General features: G+C 46.1%; 1 protein-coding gene across 3 annotated transcripts in view; it reads left to right on the plus strand.

Annotated features, from left to right (window-relative positions):
- Positions 1–2,913: 2,913 nt before the first annotated feature.
- The window catches only part of FLVCR2 (FLVCR heme transporter 2), a 36,511-nt gene continuing 16,558 nt past the window's right edge, over positions 2,914–22,866 (plus strand). For 2 of the 3 annotated variants that reach the window (XM_042048009.1, XM_042048010.1), the window contains exons 1-5: positions 2,914–3,524; positions 15,532–15,673; positions 16,897–17,037; positions 21,894–21,961; positions 22,727–22,830. In XM_042048009.1, the coding sequence (XP_041903943.1) occupies positions 3,012–3,524; positions 15,532–15,673; positions 16,897–17,037; positions 21,894–21,961; positions 22,727–22,830 (968 nt within the window). In that variant the 5' untranslated portion in view covers positions 2,914–3,011. The remainder of the gene's footprint in view (positions 3,525–15,531; positions 15,674–16,896; positions 17,038–21,893; positions 21,962–22,726; positions 22,831–22,866) is intronic. The other variant, XM_042048011.1, reaches the window with a different exon arrangement.

Below are 22,866 nucleotides of genomic sequence, written 5' to 3' on the forward strand. Positions count from 1 at the left end.
TTTTATATAAATATGCTGTGATGAGGGAAATCCAAAAGCAGCTGCTCTGTTGCTTCAAGAAGGGAAAGAGGCATGTGAGTAGAAACAGATGCAGTAATAGGGAGAGGAGGAAATGCAAAGCACAGGGATTTTATTTTAGTATTTTATAATTAGAAACTGGCAAATTATATAAAAGGGTGATTGAACAGTTCACAGAGTCAGTGAACTCCAAGGACAGGAGTTCAAGGAACTGTGGGCCTATAGGCATGAAAAACACTTGTCTGACTCAGCTTTGAGGAGCCAGTGTTGCTTCCCTACCTTGCTCCTGTTCACTTGATGGGCTGCAGTCACCAGAGGCTGGGCACTGCTTTCATGCATCTGATTTCAGCTTTTATTTTCAGCAGAGTCTTTGTTTTAGTCATTCTTGACTTAGCATTTGACTTTTCTGATAGGACTAAGACATTGGAGCAAATGGCTCCTTGCTTGGCAGTCTCTGACTTGCTACAGATCTAATGTTGATGCTGAGTAAACCTGAGGATTTTTGAGAGAAATTTAGGAGCGGAAGGTGGGACTAAAACAAAACTCAAGATGACAGACTGTTTCTGACCCCACTGTGGAGTAGGGCTGGCAGGAGGCAAAGGACCCAACATGAGTTTCTCAGTTGTCTCCTGTATATCTAAAGATTTGTCTATGTGTGTGTTCTTTTTTCAGTCATGGATTAAGAAATTTAACTGTTCTCTGTGTCTTCCTGATGTGTGACATTATCTCCTCAACTCCTAATTTGTTTTCTTTATACTTTTTCTGCTTGTTCTTTTTCTGAAAACCACATTCAGTCACTGATATCTTCCTCTTTGCTGGCAGAGACCTTATGACAGCAGACTGCCATAAAGTCCCTAATTTCATTATCCTGCATTTATCTGAGTTTACAAATTAAAGATGCCATGGACTGTGATAATACTTTCAGTAACAGATAACTAAAGCTACAGTCCTAAAGTTATTTCAACGTCAATGCAACATGCAGGTGACATATTTAAGTTAGGCTTGAGTAACTCAATAATGTCTTAATCACCTGCAAATTTTGTTCCTTGCTCTGTTAAAGGGATTCTTAATAAATGATTGTCCTCTGAACAAACCCAGATTGCCATCCTAAAAATTGCCTGTACATTTCTTTTCTTGATTTTGTTTTTTGACTGGTCTTTAATCAATGATAATGATTACCTCTGTGTAACTTTGATTTCTGTATAATATTGTGGAAAATTTTATAAAGATATTTTCAAATCTTATCAGCCTAGAAGTTAATTTTCTGTACTATCTCACTGTTATGTCGTTAGAGTTCTCAGACTAAGCAGTTGTTGAACCATGACAGTCTTTTTCCTGCTCCTTTTCACCTCTGCCTCTCTGCAGTGCTATCACTCATTGCATTCCTGATAAAATTTAGCTTACAAATTCATTACAATAAATTCCTCTGTTCTTTCTGCTGTCTCAGTGCAGAGTTTCGAGTTAACTTTGGTTGCCTAATTTAATAATACACGGGACTGAAAACCTCTTTTCTGACTTTTGCTTCTGAATTTGTCTTTCTTATTTATTATGTAAAAAGGCTACATTATGATGATGTTGTACCATTGTGAGAAGCATCCCAGGTGAGGCTGGAGGTTCACTGGTAAACCTGTGGGCTGAGGAGGGAGGGAGTAGGAGGGTTTGCAACTCTGCCCTGCGGAGCTTTCAGCAGACTACATAGCGAAGACTGCACTGCTCTGCTTGTCTCTAGCTCTGCTTTTGGCCACTGCTGGGAGTAGGAAACCCAAGCAGGTGACAAGAGGCAAGCTCTGTGAGGATACACAGCAAGAACCACTTAAACTGACATTTGTTCGCCTTGGAATAATTTGTGCAAAGTTTTTTTGTTTTGTTTTGGGGTTTTGTTTGTTTGTTTTCTTGCATGGTAAATAAGAACATAAAGACATCAAAGCTGTTTTTCTCTCTTGGCTCCTGACAGTAGGTAGATAACTCAGAGGACAGCAGCACTAACCTCTGACAGTGTTCCACCAACTATGTAAAAAGGCTACAGTATGATGTAGCTACCAAGTAAATACAAGCCAGAGAAACTTCACTTTTTCATACTCTGTATTCCTTTGTTTCAGGAATACAGCATCCAAAAGACATTGCTCCCATTTTTCCAAATGAATTTTGACCTGTGTGTTAAATGTGGGAGGAGAGCTGAACACCACCAGCAAACTTGTGTCCTTGTGCTGAGGAATGTTTATGCAATTCAGGTAACATGATGCTAATTAAATGAACTGTAGATCATAAATGATCTCCAGGCAGGCATCTGCCAGTGGCGCGTTGCTCAAGTAATGGGAAAACAAGCGCTGACTCATTAACTGCGAATTCCCCATGAGAAGGGAAACAAACACCACTTTTGGCTCTTTTACTTCAGTGACGCTGAGATGTTTTAACTTTGACTTCACTGGATATTTTCACTCTCTAGTGTGCCATGTCGCGAAAAAAACCATCAGAGGCCAGCCCGAACGAAACCCAAACTGGTTCCTCCTCCAGGACTCCACCCTGGCATCTCTGGCGGGGTCAGGCATTGTCCACTCGCTCACAGCCTCCCCAGGTCACAATTCTGCTCAGCCCACGTCCCCGTTCATCACCGGCAGCCGAAGCCTCTCCTGCCCCCGGCGCGGCCGGGCAGTGGCGGGCGGGCGGCCGTGGGGAGGGGGTCGCGGCCCCTCTACTGCGCAGCGGGCAGCGCCTCTGCAGGACCCAAGCCGGGGCGGCAGCCCCACAAGCGCCCCGGTGGTGCGAAGGCCGCCCGCCCTCCCCCGGCGGCCCGAGTCCTTCCCGGCCCCGCGGCGGGGCGGGGCGGAGGGCGGGGAGGCCCGGGCCAGGCCGGGCCGGGCCGGGCCGGGGGCGCCTCCCCGCGCGGCGGCCGCCAGTGAGCGCGGCGGGGGCGGCCGGGCGGGGCGTCTTGGGCAGGTGGTGCTGGCGGGGAGCTGAGCCGAGCCGGGCCGGGTGCGGACCACGGTGCCGGCATGGTGTTGCAGGAGCCCGCCGGGGCACCGAGTTTGTCGACTGCGGTGGGAGGGGTCGCTGATGCCACCGCCGAGGTGCAGCTGTCTCGACTTCGCTGGGCCGTGCTGCTGCTCTTCAGCAGCTACTCCCTGTGCAACGCCTTCCAGTGGATCCAGTACGGCAGCATCAACAACATCTTCGTGCGCTTCTACGACGTGAGCGCCTTCGCCATCGACTGGCTTTCCATGAGCTACATGCTCATCTACATCCCCTTGCTCTTCCCTGTCGCCTGGCTGCTGGACAAGAGGGGCCTGCGCCTCATCGCCCTGGCTGGCTCGGCCCTCAATGCCATGGGTGCCTGGGTGAAGCTGGGCAGCCTGAAGCCGCACCTCTTCCCCGTCACTGTCATGGGGCAGGTCATCTGTGCCCTGGCCCAGGTCTTCATCCTGGGCATGCCCTCACGCATCGCCTCGGTCTGGTTTGGCTCCCACGAGGTCTCCACCGCCTGCTCCATTGCGGTCTTTGGGAACCAGGTAAATGGGCAGCTACACCCCGGCTGGCCACGCATGTGGGGTGGGCCCTCACCTGCCTGGCTGGAGACTGAGAGTGCTAAGGGAGCAAGAGATGTACAAGAGCTAAGGGGTAAGGGCCTGAAGGGCAGCCGCAGAGATAACACGAATTTACATGAAATTCCTTCTGGAAAATGCAGCTGGTATCTGGAAGGATGCCACTGGTGTTAGCCTGAGGGCTGATGGTGGTGGCAGAGGCAAGTGGGACCTACATCTACAGCGTTCGGGGCAGCATGGGGGTTAGGTATGGTTCTGGCTTTAAGAGGTCTTTGGCTCAGGCTCTTTCCAGTGCGCTCCACTTCCTGTGTGTGTGAATCTCCAGTCCAGGGCTGTGATTCAGTATAATCATGAATGGCCTGCCGGGGAAAGCACAGTGCTGGGAAACTGCTTCAGGCAGAGTGTCCTTCAAACCTTTTATCTGCATCTGGACTTGACACTGCAATAGTCTCTTGCTGCTGACAACTAGATGGGACAAAGGAGATTAGCTGTCTACTGCAGACAGTACTTGTCATTGGGCCCTGGAGGCAAAGGACTTTAGCATTTTCATACCTCTTAAAAGTAGGTGCAGAATTTCCACAAGCAGTTGCTTTGAAAAAAAGAAAAGTTCCCTTCAGGCAGTGTGAGGTCAGCTCCCCGAGCACTCTTGTATCAATGTGGGTGCCAGAGGCCGGTGACACACTTGCTCAAGCTGTGACTATCTTGTAGCCGGCTAATGCTCAGAGGAGATAAATTTTTACACAGCTTTGAAATGATCAGGGAAATAGCTTCATGACCCTTGCACCGGAACACTTGCTCATAGCAGTTGAATGAAGTGAATAAGCCAATACTGATGCAATGGGGCATAAGTGAAGTGAGCCTGGCTCTGCAGCCGTGACACAAAGAAGAGGAAATCAGAACCTGGCATTAGCTGCTAGGCTGGACCTGTTCCCCTTGCTTTTAGATGCAGTGTACTCCCCTGCATGTGACTCTGTGCACCACCCTGGACCGTGCACCACCGCCTGTGGGTGGCTGCCATTCCAATTTGAATGGTTTTCAATTCAGGTAGCTTCTAATGCAGGCTGCTTCTTTCTATGTTTCTGTATTTATTTAGATAATGCTGATGCAAAAAGAGGTGAATGCTTGGAGATGGTATTTGAGGAACTAAAGTTTGTAGAACAGCACTAGGGAATTAAGGGGACTGCTTTACATCTTTTGGAAAGAGAAAATGTACTTGTCTTTATTTGAGTGCATTTAAGCTTTCCTTTTTGCTCTTATCATCCCTTCTAATGGGCAGGTTTTTATGTGTTTTTAAATGAATCTTTAGAGTTGAAGGCATCTAACTTGACATGAGCAAATAAGTAACTGAGCATTTTGCTGTCAGACTTTTTAAAAATTATTCAGGAGGAGTTACTCAACAGTGCGCTTTAGACGTCCAAACCATGAGGCTGTGAGCTTGTGCTATATGCCTGTGTGGAGTCATCATCATCCCAAAAGGAGTGGCTTAGTATAACGGTTGTGAAAAGCAAACTTTGGCTACCCTTTTGGTGCTCCACACTGCTGTGGCGGTTGAACTGACATGACAATGAGACCTCAGTTCAGTACATAGTCTTTGCTTTGTAAGCCCAGACTTTCCTTTTAGAGAATCGGAGAAGTCAGAAATGGCAGTGATTAAAGACAGAGCATACTCCACAGGGAAGACCTATTTATTTCCATAGTCAAGCATAATCACAGTGAATGAAAACTAGCTATTTTGTTTACTGGTGATGTTGGGCAGGGGGAAAAAATAGAGGCATCCATTTTTCCTGGCTGCAGTTAAAGACTCTGTATTAGGGAGTGTTAGCAAAGGGTATAATACAGTGGTTTTGTAATTGCAGTATGGTAAATTATTCCCTATGCTCATTTCTCTACAACTATATAGGTTTTCCTTTCCTTGCCATGTCACTTAGTGTAATTATTATTATTGAATACCAAGCACTGTTGTCCCTCTCCATTAAGAATTGCAAGCAACTGCATGAAGAAGCAGGGAAGTGTCACTGCTTCTTTATTTGCTGTACCTGCCCTCTTTCTGCTCCTGCTCTCTTGGCCCCAGGCTGTACTTCAGCAGCGCCGTCCTGAGGAGAGCCCTGTCTGCTGGCTCATCTCGGTCTGCTGGGGCCATGTTTGCTGAGGACATTGCCGCTGATACAAGAAGCTTAGATTTTAGGGGTTAAGTGCTGTGGGTACTGCTAGTATTGCAAAGCTTTGCAGGTGCTTGCTAAATAATGTGCTGCTTGCTGAACATTTGTTATACCGGCCAGGCAAAGGGAAAGGATGTATGGGACGATAAGGATAGGATGCCAGACCATTGATAAGGGGAAGAAACCATGATCAGAATTCCTGCTTTCGGACCTTGGAACTGGCTCGAACCAGCTTTGGGGTTTGGACTTGGACCAAGACCTCAGAGAGTATGTGCAAAGAAGCAAGGTGAAAATTTTAAGTCTGAGGTAGAGTGTTTACTTCATCAGAGGATGACTTTACTTCATCCCAGAGACCCCGGCCTACGACCACCAGGCGGCACTGCGCAGGCATAATAGAATGCTAACCTAATTATAATACAAAGCAGAGACAGATGATGAATATGTATAGGTGTATTGTGTAACTTGATGCATATGTAATTTGTAACCAGATATATTTCAAGCTGAGTACCACAGTTGGCACGCATGGTTTTTTTGGGGCTACCCTCCATGCGTCCGGTGCCGCAATAAACATACCTACTTTACAACTTTCGAGTTGTAGAGTCTTTCCTGCGTATCACTGCTGCTTGCTGACTGATGGTAACCTTCAGGTTCAAAGTTAGCCCTGAAGAGTAAATCATTGAATCAATCAGACCGGGTGTTAAATATCCTTTGAAAAAAACAAACAATCCTTAGTAAGGTATCAGAATCACCTCACTTGTTTCTGGCCATGTGTTGGCTGTGTATCTGAAGTGCAAAGATACGTTAGATCGAGCACTCTTGAATCAATGCTGGAGAGTTTCTAGAAGAGTGTGAACACCTGTGGAGGTGATCACATTCTCTTGTTTACCCACTGCTGGTTTTCATGATATTTTACTTTTCCACGTTTTAACAGGAGGATACATAGGTGTTTTTCCATTCTTTTTCCTTGTCATGCAAGTTCATGTGTGGGGAGGTATAGAATGAAGTTTGCATGTCAGATGCTTTGGCATTCATATATTAGTGTTATTAAAATACTACTGGCTTCTCATTGCTTGAAAGACTAGGAAAAATCTATATGGGGACATTTCTTCACGCTGAAGATCTGGGGTAAAGAAGCAGAAGTGTTATGGAGAGTTCACTAATGTTCTTCAGATGTATTTTAATATTGGGAGGAATTTGTCTGATATGCTTATGAAATACAGCTGTCAGTAGTAGTGTGCCTGCTACATCAGCAGTGTTCCCTGTGGAGCACCTCGGTGCTGGATATCTGTGTGAAGTCCCACACACAAGGTGGATAGGAGAGAGCTGTCCGCGTAAGGCTGTGCTGCTTCCAATTTGTTGTATTGATTCATCAGCTGTGTCCCTGTTTGGGGCTGTGTTTGACAGGTAGCAGCAACCAGGCTTCTAACTTTTGCGTTGATGCCAGACTGTGCATCATTCTGCCTGGTGACAGGACTTGCAGTGGGAAGAAACGCTCTCCTGAGGTACTGGCATTTGCAGGAGTATGTGCTTGCTGGAGCAGCAGGTCTTGCCCCTTCGTTTAACATACTTGCTCTTCTGTAACATGGGGATGAGGAAGCACACAGTCCTTTGGCATGACAGAACTAACATGGTGGTGGGGATGTTTAGGTAGCAAGTTAAGTTTTCATGGTATTTTGAAATTTATGAGCTGGAGTCTGATGGCCAGGTACCAGCTCTCTCCTTCAGCTGCCATGGTGCATGCTGAACTGCTGTGCCTGAGTTTTAAGTGTCTCACTTAAACAGCCTGAGGCAGAGGTTTTAGGTGGTACCTGCAGCTTGCTGGGAGTGCCAGTCTCAAAGTGATTAGGTGATGGCTTTTGAAATAGACAAAGTAGGTGCTAAGCTGTGAATGAAATTCAGAAAAATGTTCTCTCTGTCACTTCTGGTGTGTCCTTTCCTCCTGTTTTGAACTGGGGAAAGAGTCTGCCAAGGGTAGTGGGTGAGATGGGTTTTGCCATGTATTTAGGTCTGCAGCATGTGAATGGCCATTGCTTTTGAGCTGGTGATCCTACAGTGCTGTTTGTGCTGAGCATGTGCCATTGATGCCTCACTGGTAACTCTGTTCTGTACCTTTTGCCCTTCAGGAAAGACAGCATCTGAAAATCTAAGAAGCATTGTGGAAATTTATCATGTCCTGTGGAATCCCTGTCTTCCAGTCTTTGAGTGGACTTCTAGATTTCTTTGGCTGTTGTCTCTCTCTGCTGGAGGATTCCCATGCTTTCAAATGATTCCCTGCTAGAAATATGGACAGATGGTGGTGATCTGTCTCACAGCCCTCTAGCTTGGCCCTGTATCTCCCAGAGTTTTAGCTATCAGAATAAAGATTTTAGTGGCAGTACCTAATGGTTGACATAGTAGCTTGTAGTGACAGTAGTTAATGGTTGACATTCTCCCGCCCTGTCTCCTTTCTCTCCCTGAAAAAAAAAGGGCAGGGTGGATCAGAGCACTCGGATCTCAGGGAGTGCTGTGTGGCCGACTCTCCAAGATCCTGGATGTGGCTCAGTGTGGGAGGGCGTGCTGACCAAATAGCACTGTGGCTTTTGCAGGAATGCCTGTGTTTCTATAAATGGACGTGATAGCCTGAAATGAACTTTTTCTACCCATTTCATCTGGTGCTCCCTTCCCAGACATACACCAAGGGCAGCTCCCCCTTCTCTCCCACAGAAGTTGGCTTTTGGGTTAAGTTCTGCATGGGAGTTTAAATGAATGTCTGCAGTGTTTCTGATGGGAGGGCCTACCCTACAGCACCCTCAGCACTTGCCCTGCAGGATCCCTGGGATTGTCTGTATTAGGTGACTGGAGTAGGTCCTTGACCAAAGCATATCCTCACTGAGGATACCAGTAGCAGCTGAGGTAGCTGTCAGAGCTGAAACCCCTCTGCTTTGTTCTCTCTCTCGTCTACTGCTGTTGTTTTGCTGTGTTGTATTTCTTTCCCAGCAGACTGGGGGAAGGTGCATTCAAGGCTGACAGGCCCCAAATGACTTGCACAGAGGAAGAATCTTCACTGTACAGCATTGCATCATATTAGGCATTATGAGACAATGCCACAGAAGCAGAAGTGTGATGCGGAAGGGAGTTTGCTTTGTTTTCAGATGGGCTTTGGTTGCGCAAGTGCAGTTTGGAAAAACAAAATGTCCCCTACATTAGTGGGAAAGTCAAATAGAGCTTAAATCCGGTCTTATCTCATCACAAGGCTTGACTACAATTTTTCCTTTCACAACTTGTGTACTTTTTTATTTTGTCTTAAAACACTGCAAAAAAGTTATGTAAATTGTACAGATAGGTACATTGGCTTCCTGACTATCTGGATTTCCATAGGCTCTTGTAATTTTGCTGTCAGTGGTATGGAAGAAGCATATTCTGGACACCAATTCATACAAAAGTTTACTGTAGGAACTGGCAGCTTCTACTTACACAGCACCTCAGTTGGGCATTTTCAATTCTCCTGTGGCCTTTTGTATGGAAAGACAGCTGGGACCTGTGCTGATAGCAAAGTATTAGGAAGCCAATATGCAATTGGGAGGCACAGGGGGAGAGAAGGGGGTGGCTGGCTACTCTGCAGGTTGTGATACGTGAATTATAGGGTCAGAAAGTTCAGGTGCTCTTGTGAAATGTTATAGTTACATAACATTTTGAGGGGCACCTGTAGTTAGAAAAGGAGGGAGGGCCTAGGACAGAGCTTTGATACCCAGACAAGAGTAGAAGAGGAGGCTGTGTTGCCCAGAGCCTGGAACAGGTATCTCCTCAGAGGGGCTCCCTGAGTGAATCCAGAGGAGATCTGAAGTGTATCCTCCTCACTCTCCAAAGTCGTGGCTTGGGAACTTGCTAAGACTGTGTTGAAATAATGGTGTCTGAAAAGCCTGTTGTATTGGTGTTTATCAAAGTATAGATCTTTCAATTGCTACATTTGCTGTCCACTTGGCCAAACCAGCAGGCTGCTGGTCTTGGGGTTTCCTGGGACTCCTGCTTATGCTGAGCCTCTTAAAAATTAGCATCACTTTTCTCTTCCTCCATTCCCGATTTGAATATTTGGTAACAGACAATTTGGTATGTTTGTGTGCAAGTAGCGTGGATTTTCTGTTGACTTGTTCTTTTGAACTCCTGGATGAATACCAGCTGGTCCTGATGCCTCATAGAAGATATTAGTTGAAATAAATTGAGTTATATCTTCCACTCATAACGCTTCAGATTTTTGCCATATGAAGAGGTTGTGTTGATGTGGAAACATCCAATAAATATAATGTCATGAATGATGGTCCAAGACCTCCCTCTTTCTTGAATGTTCTCCTTCCACAATGATCATCTTTTGACCCTTCTGTCAGGTTTCCTGATTTTGTTGTGTTTGAAGAGTTTTGACTTAGTTTGTAAAGCTGTTCTGGTGCCTCTTTTGGCCTAATTATGGTTTTACTTTTTTAGCTTGATCCAGCTTGCTGTCATTTTTCTTTGAAGGAATAATGTCCAGTTTTTGAGCTGGGTGGTTTATGTTCTTGTTGTGGTTTTGTTTGTTTGTTTGTGGTTTTGGGTTTTTGTTTTTTACTTAATTGTGGTTTCTTTACTCTGTTCTAAAATATTTTGCTAATATTCTCTAGGCTTACACTGAGCCTCTGATTCAGTGTCTTTGCACAGTCTTAATGCCACTTGCAAGCATTTAATTTCTTAGGCTTTTCTTCTTAATTTCCATTTAACACACTTCTTTCCTTTTAGGCAACTTCCTCTTGTGAGTTATATATTGCTGTAGTGCTTTGGAGGTTGTTTCATTTTTTTTTTTTTTTGTCGCTGCTGCAAGGAAGCTGAATTTGTGTGCAGTGCAGAACCATTCTGTAATATCGATCATAGTCGCACTGTGCTGTTCTGGGTCAAAATCACAAATTGTGCTGCTTCTTAAAAGTTTTCCTCAGAAAAGGGTATTTATAGAATCCAAAAATGCAGTCTCTGCATCATCCCTGTCATGATGCTTATTTAGCTTGCAAGGGCATTGTCAAAATTTCTTTACTGTTGTACACTTTTGCTTTTGCAGCATCTCTCTGTCTCTGACTTTTAACATTTTAATTGACCTTCTGGATTTGGTGGTCCCCTCTGTCAACATTTATACCTACTTATGGAATTTTACAGGGCTTCTGTATTCTTGTTGCTGACTCGTAGTTTTCTTTGAGGTGGAGGTCCTCTCCTGCACTCCTCCATTGATCATTCATTTACAGTTTTTATGCTGATACACCACTGGTTATCTTCCTTCAGCAGACTCTTAGCAGCTAACCTCAGACGTGTAATTCTCTATTTCAAGACTTTGGGTACATTTATACCATCTTCTTAGCTACTTGCTCTTGGTTCTTGTACACACATGAATATTGAATATGATGTTGTTGTTGTGACTGGTCCTTGGCAAAATTCAGGTAGGAAATACATTCTTTCTATCCTTTACCAGTCTCTAAAGAATAAGTCATCTGAACAGTGCACTCCGCTGTAGTTGTTGGCTTTCCTGGTAGTGTGTTTAAAATTACCCCAAAGCATTTTTAAAATAAAGTGCCAGCAGCCTGATCTCCTGGAGAGATCCTCAGAGATCAGGACAGTTGGTGGGGTTTTGGGAGTTCCCCTTCTGTTTTCTTTTTTCTCTTGAGGAATTTTTCCCATATATGTTGCCGGGGTGACGGATTGCTGGGTGCTTGGGAGAAACAAAAGACCTGGCCACAAAGGGAGGCGTCCAACGGGCTACTCTCTTTCACCTGGACTTGTGGGCTGGGGTTCTCAGCGTTTGGATGGAGAAAGAGGCTGCCATCTTTGTGGAGGGATTTAATCTGCTGCAGGCTTCTGCTTTTCTGCTGCCTTCCTTCTACCATGAGTGGAGCCTGCTCACTGGAGTAGCTGTTGCACCAGGACCCTAACATCCCACCTTACTAGAAGAGGGACCTGTTCACCATCTGCTCAGGTGCCTCAGGGAGAAACCCCAGGATTCCCAAGCCCACCTTTCCCTGCCCTGCTGGGAGCCGAGCTGCGGTTGCCCTGCCCCCGCCGTTGCTTTGAGCCTTTGCTGTATCGTAGCCCCGCACGCCCTGCCTGCCCAGGCCTCCCGGGGTTCCCGCTGCAGCTCCAGAGTTCGATACATCTCGTCTGCCACCCGGGATTTGTGCTCGTCCCTGATGTTCCAGCCTGCTGTTCCTGAGGGTCCGGCTGGACACCGGGATCAGCTGCCCAGGGGTTTGTGAAGCCTTTGTTCCATCCCTTCCCGGGATCCCAGGCCGCCATTGCCGCGTGCTCCCCGAGCTCGCTCCGGAGCGGAACCATCGCACCCGCCCCACTCACCGGGAGCCGCCAGCGCCCCTGCCGGCTGTGATCAAAACTGCACCCGAGGGGAAAGGGCCTGACAGCCGAGACGGCTGGGACTGGGTTTGTGGTTCTGTTTGCTGTTACTGCTGTAGTTATTGTTGTTTGCTTGCCTGTTTATCCATATATATATAGAGAGAGAGACAGTAAAGAACTGTTCTTCCTATTCCTCATATCTGCCTGAAAGCCCCTTATAATTATAATAATTTGGAGGGAAGGGGGTTGCATTTTTCATTTCAAGGGAGGCTCCTGCCTTCCTTGGCAGACACCTGTCTTTCAAACCAAGACAACAGTGCTGGGTGTTTGGGCGAGAGAATGCTGAGTGATTTACCAAATTTTGAGAACAAGCTTATCTCTATAGGTATTGGGGACCTACCTGCCTGTGTAAAGGTTGGAGATACGAATTGAATAAGAGGGTCCATTATGATCCATTATGACTGATGGTCTCTGTAAGGAGGGTAGCACAGCCTTTTGCAGAACTAACCTTATTTTTACATTGCTTTACTTTCGCTGATGTGCAAGGTGTGGAGAAGGGAGAGAAGTTATTTTTCCCTTTCTAAGGCGTCTTTTAAATTTTCTGGTTAATTGGTCACAGTGTTTTTGTGGGTTGATGGTAATGTGCATGCTGACCTGCTGAGAACCAGGCTAAAAATCTCCTTGTGAAAGGTAAAGTATATGCAGTGTAATAGTCATCATGTTGTTGAGAGCTTGTCTTCTTTGCTAAAAATGGTATGAATAATCCAGGGTCTGTAAGTGTCATTCAGGAAATCTTCAGTTTTAGTCAAGTCAAGGGGCCTCATCTTCACAGAATTAATAGAATGAGTTGCTCTGAAATATAAAATGTCTCCTATTGCTATGATATTTTTTGTCCATTCTGCTACCGAGTTCTTATCAACGGTATAATGAACTCCTAATGGATAAAAGTTGTTTCTTTTTGGGTGAGGAGAAGAGAGAGGATAAAACATCCATTTATGGCTAGAAAAATTGTTCAGGAAACTTCTTCTGAAAAGGCAACAAGCAGTTCAAAAGAGTTGGGTGAGTCTGTGACCCATTGGGTAAGTGATGACTACAGGACCTCCCAGCAGAAGATTTCTAATCAGTTTGCAACACAGGCTCTCAATACCTCCTCTGCTAGGTATATCAGATAGATCCTTTTTCAGCTGGACGGAGACTGGAAAAGATTGAATCTCAGCTGTGATCCTGGAGAAATTTACGTCAGAGGTCAGAATAAAGCGTGGATCTCTCCTTTCCTGTTGTTTTGCTGCTGTTCAGCAGCTCATGTGGCTAGCATGTGATTGCAGAGAGAAGGAAGCCAAGAAGTATCTAGCACAGGAATCCAGCTTAGTTCTTCCAAGAATGAAACAGTGGTACGACAGAGTCAGTTTCTAGTAAGGTGTTTGTAAACCTTACTTGGGAAAGGGTGGGTGGCACATGGGAGACCTGATATATATGAGAGTCAATAGACTCTTCCCTCGAATGGAAAGGAGCAATGTTGAGAGTCTTTTCCTCAAAGGTTAAATCTTTAGGAATACTCTGGAGATAGGAGTGAAGTGTAGGCTGGCTGTGTCCTGGTCTGACCAGGCACACTAGAGCCACAGGCCTGCACTTGGCCACAAGGAGGACAAAATAAATGTGCTGCAGAGACAAGCAGGCTCCTGCCGTCTACCAGCGATCTCTGTGAGCTTCTGTGTTTGATGCTATTACCTTTTCTGTGCAGCTGCAGGCTTGTGCAGGGAAGAGGGGGGCATGCAGTTTGATGGAGATTAGAGCTTGAAGCCTCTAAACCACATGGTAGTTGTGCTCACTGTAGTCAGTGAGCAGTGCAGAGGAGGAGAGCCAGCCTGACTCACTGTGATGAGAGGCTGGGGATAGGCCATGTCTGAACAAAATTGAGCTCTGGCAAGTTTAGTCCTGTGTCAGTCTGTCTGTGCCATGTGGGTGTTAGGAAGGTTTATCCTCCCTGATGGTCTTTTAAGTTTCATGCTAAACTCGTTCAGTTCTTGACTTGCTATCTGGGATGGCACAGCTTGGGTTTGTCTTCAGTCTGCATAACCATAACTCAAATATTTTACTCCTGACAGTGCCTTGAACTGGTAGGGCACATATGTAATCTCTTGGTGGCTCTTCCTACTAGCTCCCTGTGATGTCCTAACACCAAGACTGAATTTAGCACAGGTATCTTGTTGCTGATCCTGACCCAGGTTATCCAGTGGAGGGCACTGTTTGACACAGAAGTTTGGCCAGACATGGTTGAAAGTTACTTGTTTGTAAGCTAAATAGGTTGCCTGAGGGTAGCAGATAGCTCTGTTTGAGTCATAAATATTCTTCCTGTCTCAAAAATACATCAGCTGGATGGAGCAGTAGGGATTTTGAGGAGAGTTTTCTGGGGCTGGAGGGCACAAGCTGATTTTTAGCCTAACTACCAGATATGGCAACCAAAATATATGTGTTCTGAGGTCTTTGTCTTGGCCAGTGAGCGAGTCTTCCAGAATGAATCTATCAGCATCCCAGAAACATAGAGACGTGTCAGAGAAAGCATGCAGAAAGCACAAGAAGGTTTTGCTAGAAGACAGCCTGGGAAACTTGTCTGAGCTCGTGCCTGGGCTACAGGACTCTTGGGTCTTCTGCTCTGTGCTGACATGCTTCCATGAGGTTTATGGGCTGCACAGAACTTGTCTTCCTTAGTCCTTGTGTTCTGTACACTTCAGAGTAGTTTATCCAGGGACAGTTGCCAAGCTCCATTAGTAAAACAACCTTGACATCTAGGATATGTGCTGTCAACACTTCCTTTGCTTTCAGCTTTGATGTTCTTGGAGGTTCTCCTACAAGCACTCCTGGTGCTTGCAGGGTGAGCCTTTTCTTGGGACACTGCTCATTTGAAACTGTGTCAAAGTTGGCTGAGCCAGATTAACATCTCACTTATTTGGAGTGGTCAGGTTTCTGTCTCAGTCCTTGCCCTTATCTGGTTGGAAAATAAATTGGTTCAACTCAGGTTCAACTCATTGAACCCAGCAATTATTCTGGTTGGTCTTGATGGTCTTGTTTTCTGCCATTTTTAATGAGCAAAATTGTAATACCAGGTGATCAGGCCAGCTCTAGAGCAGGGGCAAGGTAAGCAGTGGGATGTGTGTGTGGACAGGAACATATATTTGTGGGGGAAGGTCAGGGCAGGCAAGACCTCCACTTTGATGGAGCCAGGTATTCATTCTGCTCAATTCTGTTGTAAAACCTTGCTTTGAATATCCTGACAGTTGTAAATGCACTGAGGAAACCTCTTTTAAGGCCCAATTGCAATGGGTATCTGTTTTTTTTCTCTTAATTTTTGGGTGGTAAAGAAGATTTTCATCTTGGTTGTGAAATTGGATTAGGCTCAGTTGAACCTGTACTGAGCTGTAGGGTAGTGGCAATGCTGTGGTTTCATGTCATGCCTCTGTTTATCCCCTCTCTCTCCTGCTCAGCTTGGCATTGCTGCAGGCTTTCTGGTCCCTCCAGTTCTCATTCCTAATGAGGAGGATGTGGAGAAGCTGGCCTACCACATCAGCATCATGTTCTTCATGACTGCAGGTGTGGCATCAGCCCTGTTCATCCTGGTCATCATAGGTAAGGATGTGGGAGTGTGCACATGAGACCAGATGGGACTGGGAAGATCAGCCGATGTGTGAATGGGGTCTGTGTGCCTGGAAGTGGGCTGGGCTGGAAGTCCATGTGGGGATGTGTCCTAGTATGCAGCTGACAGGGTCATGCAATACCATATCTTGCTGCTTCAAACCCTTGATGAGCAGCACATGTAGAAGGGAATGTAAGAGGTTGTGAGTGAGCCTGCTAAATTGTTAGTTTTGTCCCTTGCCTGCATAATAAAATCCTGGCATGAGTAAGTCCTTTAAAAAACAACAGAAATCTTGCAAGTTTCATAGTCATCTTCCCTGCAAATGGGGTGCTGGGCCTTGGGTTATGTCTGGGACCTGGCTACCCCTTAAGAGTAGAGAGAAAGAGGCAGATTATATGGCGTCACAGGAACAAGCTGTTCCCAGTTATGAGTGGAGAGAATAAAGCATGAAGGACAGTAGCAGGACACTAGAGGTGCAATTCCCCTGCTTAACACATGAAGTCAAAACCAGATCTTTAGCATGAAAGACTGGCATGTTCACTGGAGAGCTGTGTTTAGTTGCTGAATTCCATGAAATTTTTTGATAGGCTTCTCTTGCCAGTTTGTTCGTGTTGCTGGTGGCTGAATCAGATGTAGACTTCAAATCATGTGGGGCAGGGAATAGACAAGGTACAAAAATGCCTGTCTAGCACCTGGCACAGCAGTATTGCCTGTGACTGGGATTTCTGGATGCTACTTTAATGCTATTAAGGGGCAGCAGATCACTTGGCCTGAAGTAAAACCTGGCAAAAGTTATTGTTCCCTGGGCACTGGCCACTGCAGAGCACTAGACCACATTTGTCAACTGACTTGTCCAGTTCTGCTTTGTCATTTGTAAATCCACATAACACTTTTGCACCTGGCTGGTCATCCTTCTAGAGGCAAAGGCATTAATAGTCCTGAGAACTCTTTTGGTGCTGTTGGACACTGCCTACACAAAAAGCTAATTGAAGGCAAGATGTTTTCCTTGGCAAGGTAGCAGGAGTTACTGTTGGAAGAGAGCTGTTCTTTCCTGTTCCTGGATAAGTTCACACATGGAGATCAAAGCTTGAGGACAGTGGTGTGTTTTGTACACTTGGTTCTGCTAGCCCCTCTGTCATCCCTCAAATGGCGCAGTGTGTGCTCAGGCCCCTCAACTGCACCATTACAAACAGATGTATTTTGTGTCTGGTTTCAGTCTTCAAGGAGAAGCCCCTGCACCCTCCAAGCCGAGCTCAGGCCTCGATCCAGTCAAGACCAACTGCGGAATATTCCTACATGCAATCAATCCTTCGTCTGCTCCGCAATGCCAACTTTTTGCTGCTTATGGTCACTTATGGTAAGGTCTGGCCTTTCTTCTTGTGCAGTTATCACTGCTTCTCCCTCCCTCTCTGCTCTGCTGGGGCAGAAACTGGCTTGAGTTGTTTTAGGGGAGCATAAGGATAGCTCCCCCTGCTGCCACAGACCAGGAATCCTTATAGCCCAGTACTCTTCAGCAGTGGTTATCAGCAGATGCAGCAGGGAAAAACGAAAGGAAGGCAAGCACACAGAGGATGATGTGCCCCTACAGCAGTTCTCCCGGTCTTTGACTGCTGTTCAGGGGATTTCCTTATCTGTCTTTTTTTTCTAGTTGTTTAGTTAATTGCAGTGAACCAATCCAAGTGCTTACATAATAAAAATATGGCAGTGTCTGAGTGCAAGTCACAGAACTGAGTGAAAGTCATTTCTGAAGGCAAGGATATGAATATGGCTGCCAGGCATCTCAGTAGATGTCCTGTGGAGTATGCAGATGTGCAGACTTTGTCAGCTTCCCAGGCAGTCCCTGTGAAGCAATTGGAAGGAAGGAGAATCTTATGCCATCTGTCCTTGCATGCTGAATTTGCTGCTTGCTTCTCTTCAGTAGTCTTAGCCTCTTTATTTGAGGGCAGTGTGATGTGTTGAATCTATTCCCTGATGCTGAATTGGCATATGGAAAAGTGTTTTTCTGATTAGCAGAAAGGCCATTGTGGTCTGTGCCTGACTGCATAATAGGGTATACTGTAGCCAGCTACTGTGTGGGTAGTTTTGTCCTCACTCTTCCTACCAGCTTGTTATGGAAGCTTCTCAGGGGGTCAGTTAAATACTGCTGAAAGTTCTGCATGTTCTGCCAGCAATTTTGTCTGAAAGACCTTGTGGATGAGTAGGCAGGTTGGAGAGAGTGAGATAGTGGCTTTGTACTTGAGGATGCTAATGGTCTTTGGAGTTGTTGGAATCTCTGCTCTCTTTCCTTCTCAATGCAATAGACTTCTAGAAATGCCCCTCTCAGATTGCCCTTAAACTCTGCTGGTTTGCATTGCAGCTGCTGGGTTTGGCTTTTTTTTTTTACATAGTACATAATGCCCTCTCAGAAAGTGAAGACAGAAAAACCTGTCAGGCAGACTGTGTCTAAAGCTGGATTGTATCATCTGCTCAGTTCATACTTACCCTTCAGGAAAAAGAGAGGGGAAAGCATTTTCTCTAATATGCGTAAACAAGTCCTAGAGGAGAGAGGAGGGCTCTCAGTACAAAGAGAGTGTTTAGAATCTGACCTTCCTAGGATAATTCTTTTCTGGCAGTCACAAACAGTGTGGAAAATCCGTTCAGTGGCTCATAATTCATTTTCTCTTACTGCTGGTCTGTGCATTTATTCTGTTCCTCTCTATGTCAGCCTCATGCCAATCTCCAGCTTGACTTGAGATGGTGACTGTTACTCAGAGAGGGAACTATGCTGTGAAACTTTTTTTTTTAACTTGTCTGGGTTTAAAATGGTGACAGTTTTTCCTACTCAAGTCAAAAGTTAAGTTGGCCAAGATTTAAGACATCTGCAGCCACATGAGTGCAGCTGAGTCATCCTGCCTACCTAACACAAAGATATCTGCAGCCTGTCGGCTTTTGTGTTAGCATAGGATGTGTCAGGGGAGAGAGGGGCAAACCTGCTGCTTGTTCATCTCCTGGCTCTAGAAAGAATGGGGATCCTCCCACAATGCCAAGTCAGAACAGGTCTGCAGACCTCTAAGGTCTTGGTATTACCAACAGTCAATGATTCCTTTCTTGTGGCAAGACTTACAATGCTAGAAACAGTGGTGTCACTGCTGCTATGTGATGAAAAACTAGTGAACTGTTTTTCAGGAAAGCCCTCAGAGAACCTTTTCCCCAAGGCTGCTGGCATTGCTTCCATAAAACTGAGGCATAACATGGAATGGACATAAAGGAATTCCAAGTCCATGAGGTTGGGCTTTGTATTGGAGAGCACATTGCTAGTGGGAGGCAGTAGGTAGGATAAGGGTGAGAAGTTCTGGGAAAGGTTGGTAGAATGGGAGTCATGAGACAGTCTTAAAGAAACAGCATTTGGAATGGTGGGGGGGCAATGAGGAGGAGGCAGAGCAATGAGAACTGCATAAGGAACCATTGTTGGGGTGGATTACAAGGGTGAACAAGAGAGAGACCAAGAGTCTGGCATGTAGGTAATAGGCTGCCTATCTGTCGGAGACCTGGGTTCTAGTCTGAGGCTTAATAAGAGCTCCTTTTGGAGCTGTAGGCAATAAAATTCCCTATTCTGGCCTCTATAAAATAGAGGAGACGCTGAGGTATCAAAAGTATTATTCTACACTGCAAGCAAACCATGGTAACTAGCTAAAGAATCAGGTGGTGCTGGAGCTTCAGATGTTCTGCTCCCAGCTACTAGTTCTGATTTCCCTCATCTGGGTGGGCAAATGGCCGCTTTCCTGTTGGAAGCAACCATTACCTGTTTTATGGACATTCAAACAGCTGTGATTCTCAGAGAAGCTTCACTGAGCAACTGTGACATATATAGTGCCTACTTTTCTCAGCCCTCACATATGCAATTTTGACACATTGTCTTGATTCTTAGACTGTTTTGCCTGACTCTGGTGCCAAGTGTTGCTGCTAGCTCTTATTTTCTGCCCAGCTTGGGAGCAGGGGCAAGGCCTTCTCTGTCTTGGAAATCACATGCATCACAGAGCTGCTGTAAAGCTGGTTTACTGACAGCATCAGGTAGCAGAGCAACATCTGGCTGTCTTCACGAGGCTGCTGTCCTCTTGGCTGGGTGAGAAATTGAGGTGCACAAATGAGTGGTTAATGTTTATGCCCAGGTTTGAAGTGAAGAAGCAGAAGGACTGTGCTGATCTGCCATACTCCCGTGTCCTGGTGCTGCAGCTTGTGGTGTCACCCAGTGAGCGGGGTGCTCCAGAAGTGGAGATAGGATGAAGCTGAATTAGGGTCTATTAGCTGTTTTGCCATAGCCAAGTGTTGCAACGAGACAGCTTTCAAGGCTGGAGGATGCCTCCTTGCTGTGAGATCTCTGGTTGTTCTCCCCCATCCCTGGCTGGAGTTTCCAGCCTTCCTGAGTAACTCTTGATAAGGATTGGGTAGATTCTCCTGCCTAATGAGCATGTCGCTACAGCCTCTGCTGTAACCTTCTGACACATGATTTTGAAGCAGGAAGCATTGTCACAGGCAATATTTGGGATCACTTGCATAAGAGTCTTCATTTGTTGTCTGTGCCATACAGCTGTGGAGTGAGCTTTCCTTTATCACAGAATGGTTTGGGTTAGAAGGGATCTTAAAGATCATCTAGTTCTAACCCCCATGCCATGTGCAGGGACACCTTGCCCTAGACCTAGTCACTCAGAGCCCAGTCCAGCCTGGCCTTAAACACTTCCATCTACACCTTTGGGCAACCTGTTCCAGTGCCTCGCCACCCTCACAGTAAATTGTAATGTTGTCAGAGATGGTGTGTGAAGAAGTGTGATGCACCCTCCAGCTGCCAGTCTTGTGGCTCCTCATAGTGTTGTGTACTGCAACAGCTATCCAGTGTTCAGTGGAAGACTGGGCTAGGTGCAGGATTGCTGAGTACTTAAGGAGAGCTTAGGGGTTTGTTCTCTCTGTCAAAGCTCTGCCTGCTAGACTGCACTTCTGTATCCTGTATTGTTAGTTTCTGCTTTTAGCTGAGGCTTAGGAAAAGTAGGAAGGGGGAACTTGACATGTATCTGTTTTGTCAGGATTTCAGGCATCTGTGCCAGACTTTTTAAACTCATGGTTCCTTTTGGAGCCTACAGATGTGTAAGCTGCAGTGGTGAAATGTCCCCTTCCCTCCACCCATCAGGATCACTGAAGCCTTGAAGAGAAACCAACTGCAAATGTAAATGACTTTCTGAGAAGAAAGTTGTGCTGACTGTTACAGACCTCATCCACCTGGGGAAGGTTTCTCAGTATCACCCAAGGTGAGAGTGTAGCCGTTGCAGTACTGCTGGTCCAGTGCACATGTGGATGTTCTTGCCTGCTGTAAGCAAAGCTGTTGGGTTTTCTGCCCTTCTGAGAAGGCATTTAACCAATGAGAATTGCATGTATGATGGAGCAGAGTGTCTGGATAGGGCTTGACCAGTATCACCCCAACAGTTTCATTCTCACCTTGGGTGATACTGAGAAACCTTCACCAGATGATTGATGCTTGTAACAGTTAATCTAGGTTCTCTTTCAGAAATACAGTTACTTTTATGGGGTTTTTTCAGGCCTCAGTGATATCTTTTAAAATGCAAGACTTTTCCCATGCAGACACGCACCCCAGATGCCTGAGGGTAATGCTGTCTGTGCTTCACCAATCACCTCTGCTCCTACTTATCTTCTGGTGTTTCTTGGCTTGGAGAGAATGTTACTTACTGGCTGTCAGCAGGGAGAATGCTATCAGGCTGTCTCTGGGAGGAAAACACACAGGTCAATGACACTTGTTAATTGAATCTCAGGTCCTTGTTCAAGGTGTGGTGCTGAGGCAGGTGCTTTTCTAGTATTCTGACTTGGCTGGGGGCAGAGGAGAAAGTTGCAGTGCTAAAGATGGATCTGGCTGTGAGAGAGGGTTGAGACCCTGTGAAGGTGTTGCAAGACCTTTCAGTACCAGAAATGTGCACAGCCCTTCCTCTAGCTGCTTAGGTAAGAACCATCCTGAAACTGCAGGGTGCTTCCTCCTGCATGCTGAGGCCTGGATGTTGGTCTGCATTTCTTTCAGTAACCCATGTCTAGTCTGGCTCACTCTCCTGAGACTCTGCAGCCTTGTTCTGGATCGATGGTCCCAAAGATTGCTCTCTTTGCATTTCTACCCTTTCACAAGCCAACAGGAGAGTAACAGGCTTTGAATGTGCTGCATTTTTATCCCCTTCTCAGGTCTGAATGTAGGTTGTTTCTACGCCTTGTCCACTCTGCTGAGCCGCATGGTGATCCATCACTACCCAGTAAGTGCATCCAACCCTCATAGCCCTCTCTGATGCTTGCTGTTGTCCAGCACTGGCTGCCGAAGGAGAGTCTGTGAGAAAGGCAATGTCACAGCACTCCTGGCTGGCTCTAGCACCAGTTGGATGTGCCTTTTTTCCTTTACACCACCCCATGCAAAAGCTGGTGAGCTCTAGAAAGGACAGCTCCTTTGCACGTTAAATAAAAGCATTTACTTTTGAGAAAATTTTCCAGCAATTTCCTCTCCTTGTTTATGACTGTGATTTCTACTGGGACATCTGTTCCAGGAAGCTGCCCATGCTCCTGTTCTGGTGGCAGAAGGGTGGGGTGCCTCAGTGCCTGAGCTATTGTACAGCTTACTGGTGGTACTGCATGCCACAGAGCTCTCTTCTGTGGTGCCCTATGGTGAGTCCCAGTATTTCCTAGTCAATCTGGCCCAAATCCTGACACCAGACAGCAAGCTTCATAGAGTTTATGCTAACTCCTCTGAGAGGATCTGCTCGCACTGGCCAGTGCACACCTTTTTCTCAGGGCTGGCTCAGAGACAATTGCCAGACCACTTTTTTTCACGGACCAGAAAGCACTGGCTCATAGTGGGCCCAAAAGTGTTCCTGGAAAGGCTAGTTCTGGTTAGTGTGTTATCAGCAGAAAACATGCATGAAGACTAACTTTGGTGTCTCTTCCTCTCTGGGTTTTCTGCACTTTGTGTTTTGTTGGGTATGACTTAGCTCTTGCATTTGTGTGAGTGTGTATGTGTCTCACCACAGGGGGAGGAGGTGAATGCTGGCAGGATTGGACTCACCATTATACTGTCGGGGATGGCTGGGGCTCTGATCTCCGGCATCTGGTTGGACAAAACCAAAACCTACAAGTAAGTCCCTTGTTTGCCTCTGTGCCCCCATACTAT

The sequence above is a fragment of the Corvus kubaryi genome, unplaced genomic scaffold (assembly GCF_017639235.1).
Source record: "Corvus kubaryi isolate FWS band 111438036 unplaced genomic scaffold, C.kubaryi_AGA036_p1.0 66, whole genome shotgun sequence".
NCBI lineage: Eukaryota > Metazoa > Chordata > Aves > Passeriformes > Corvidae > Corvus > Corvus kubaryi.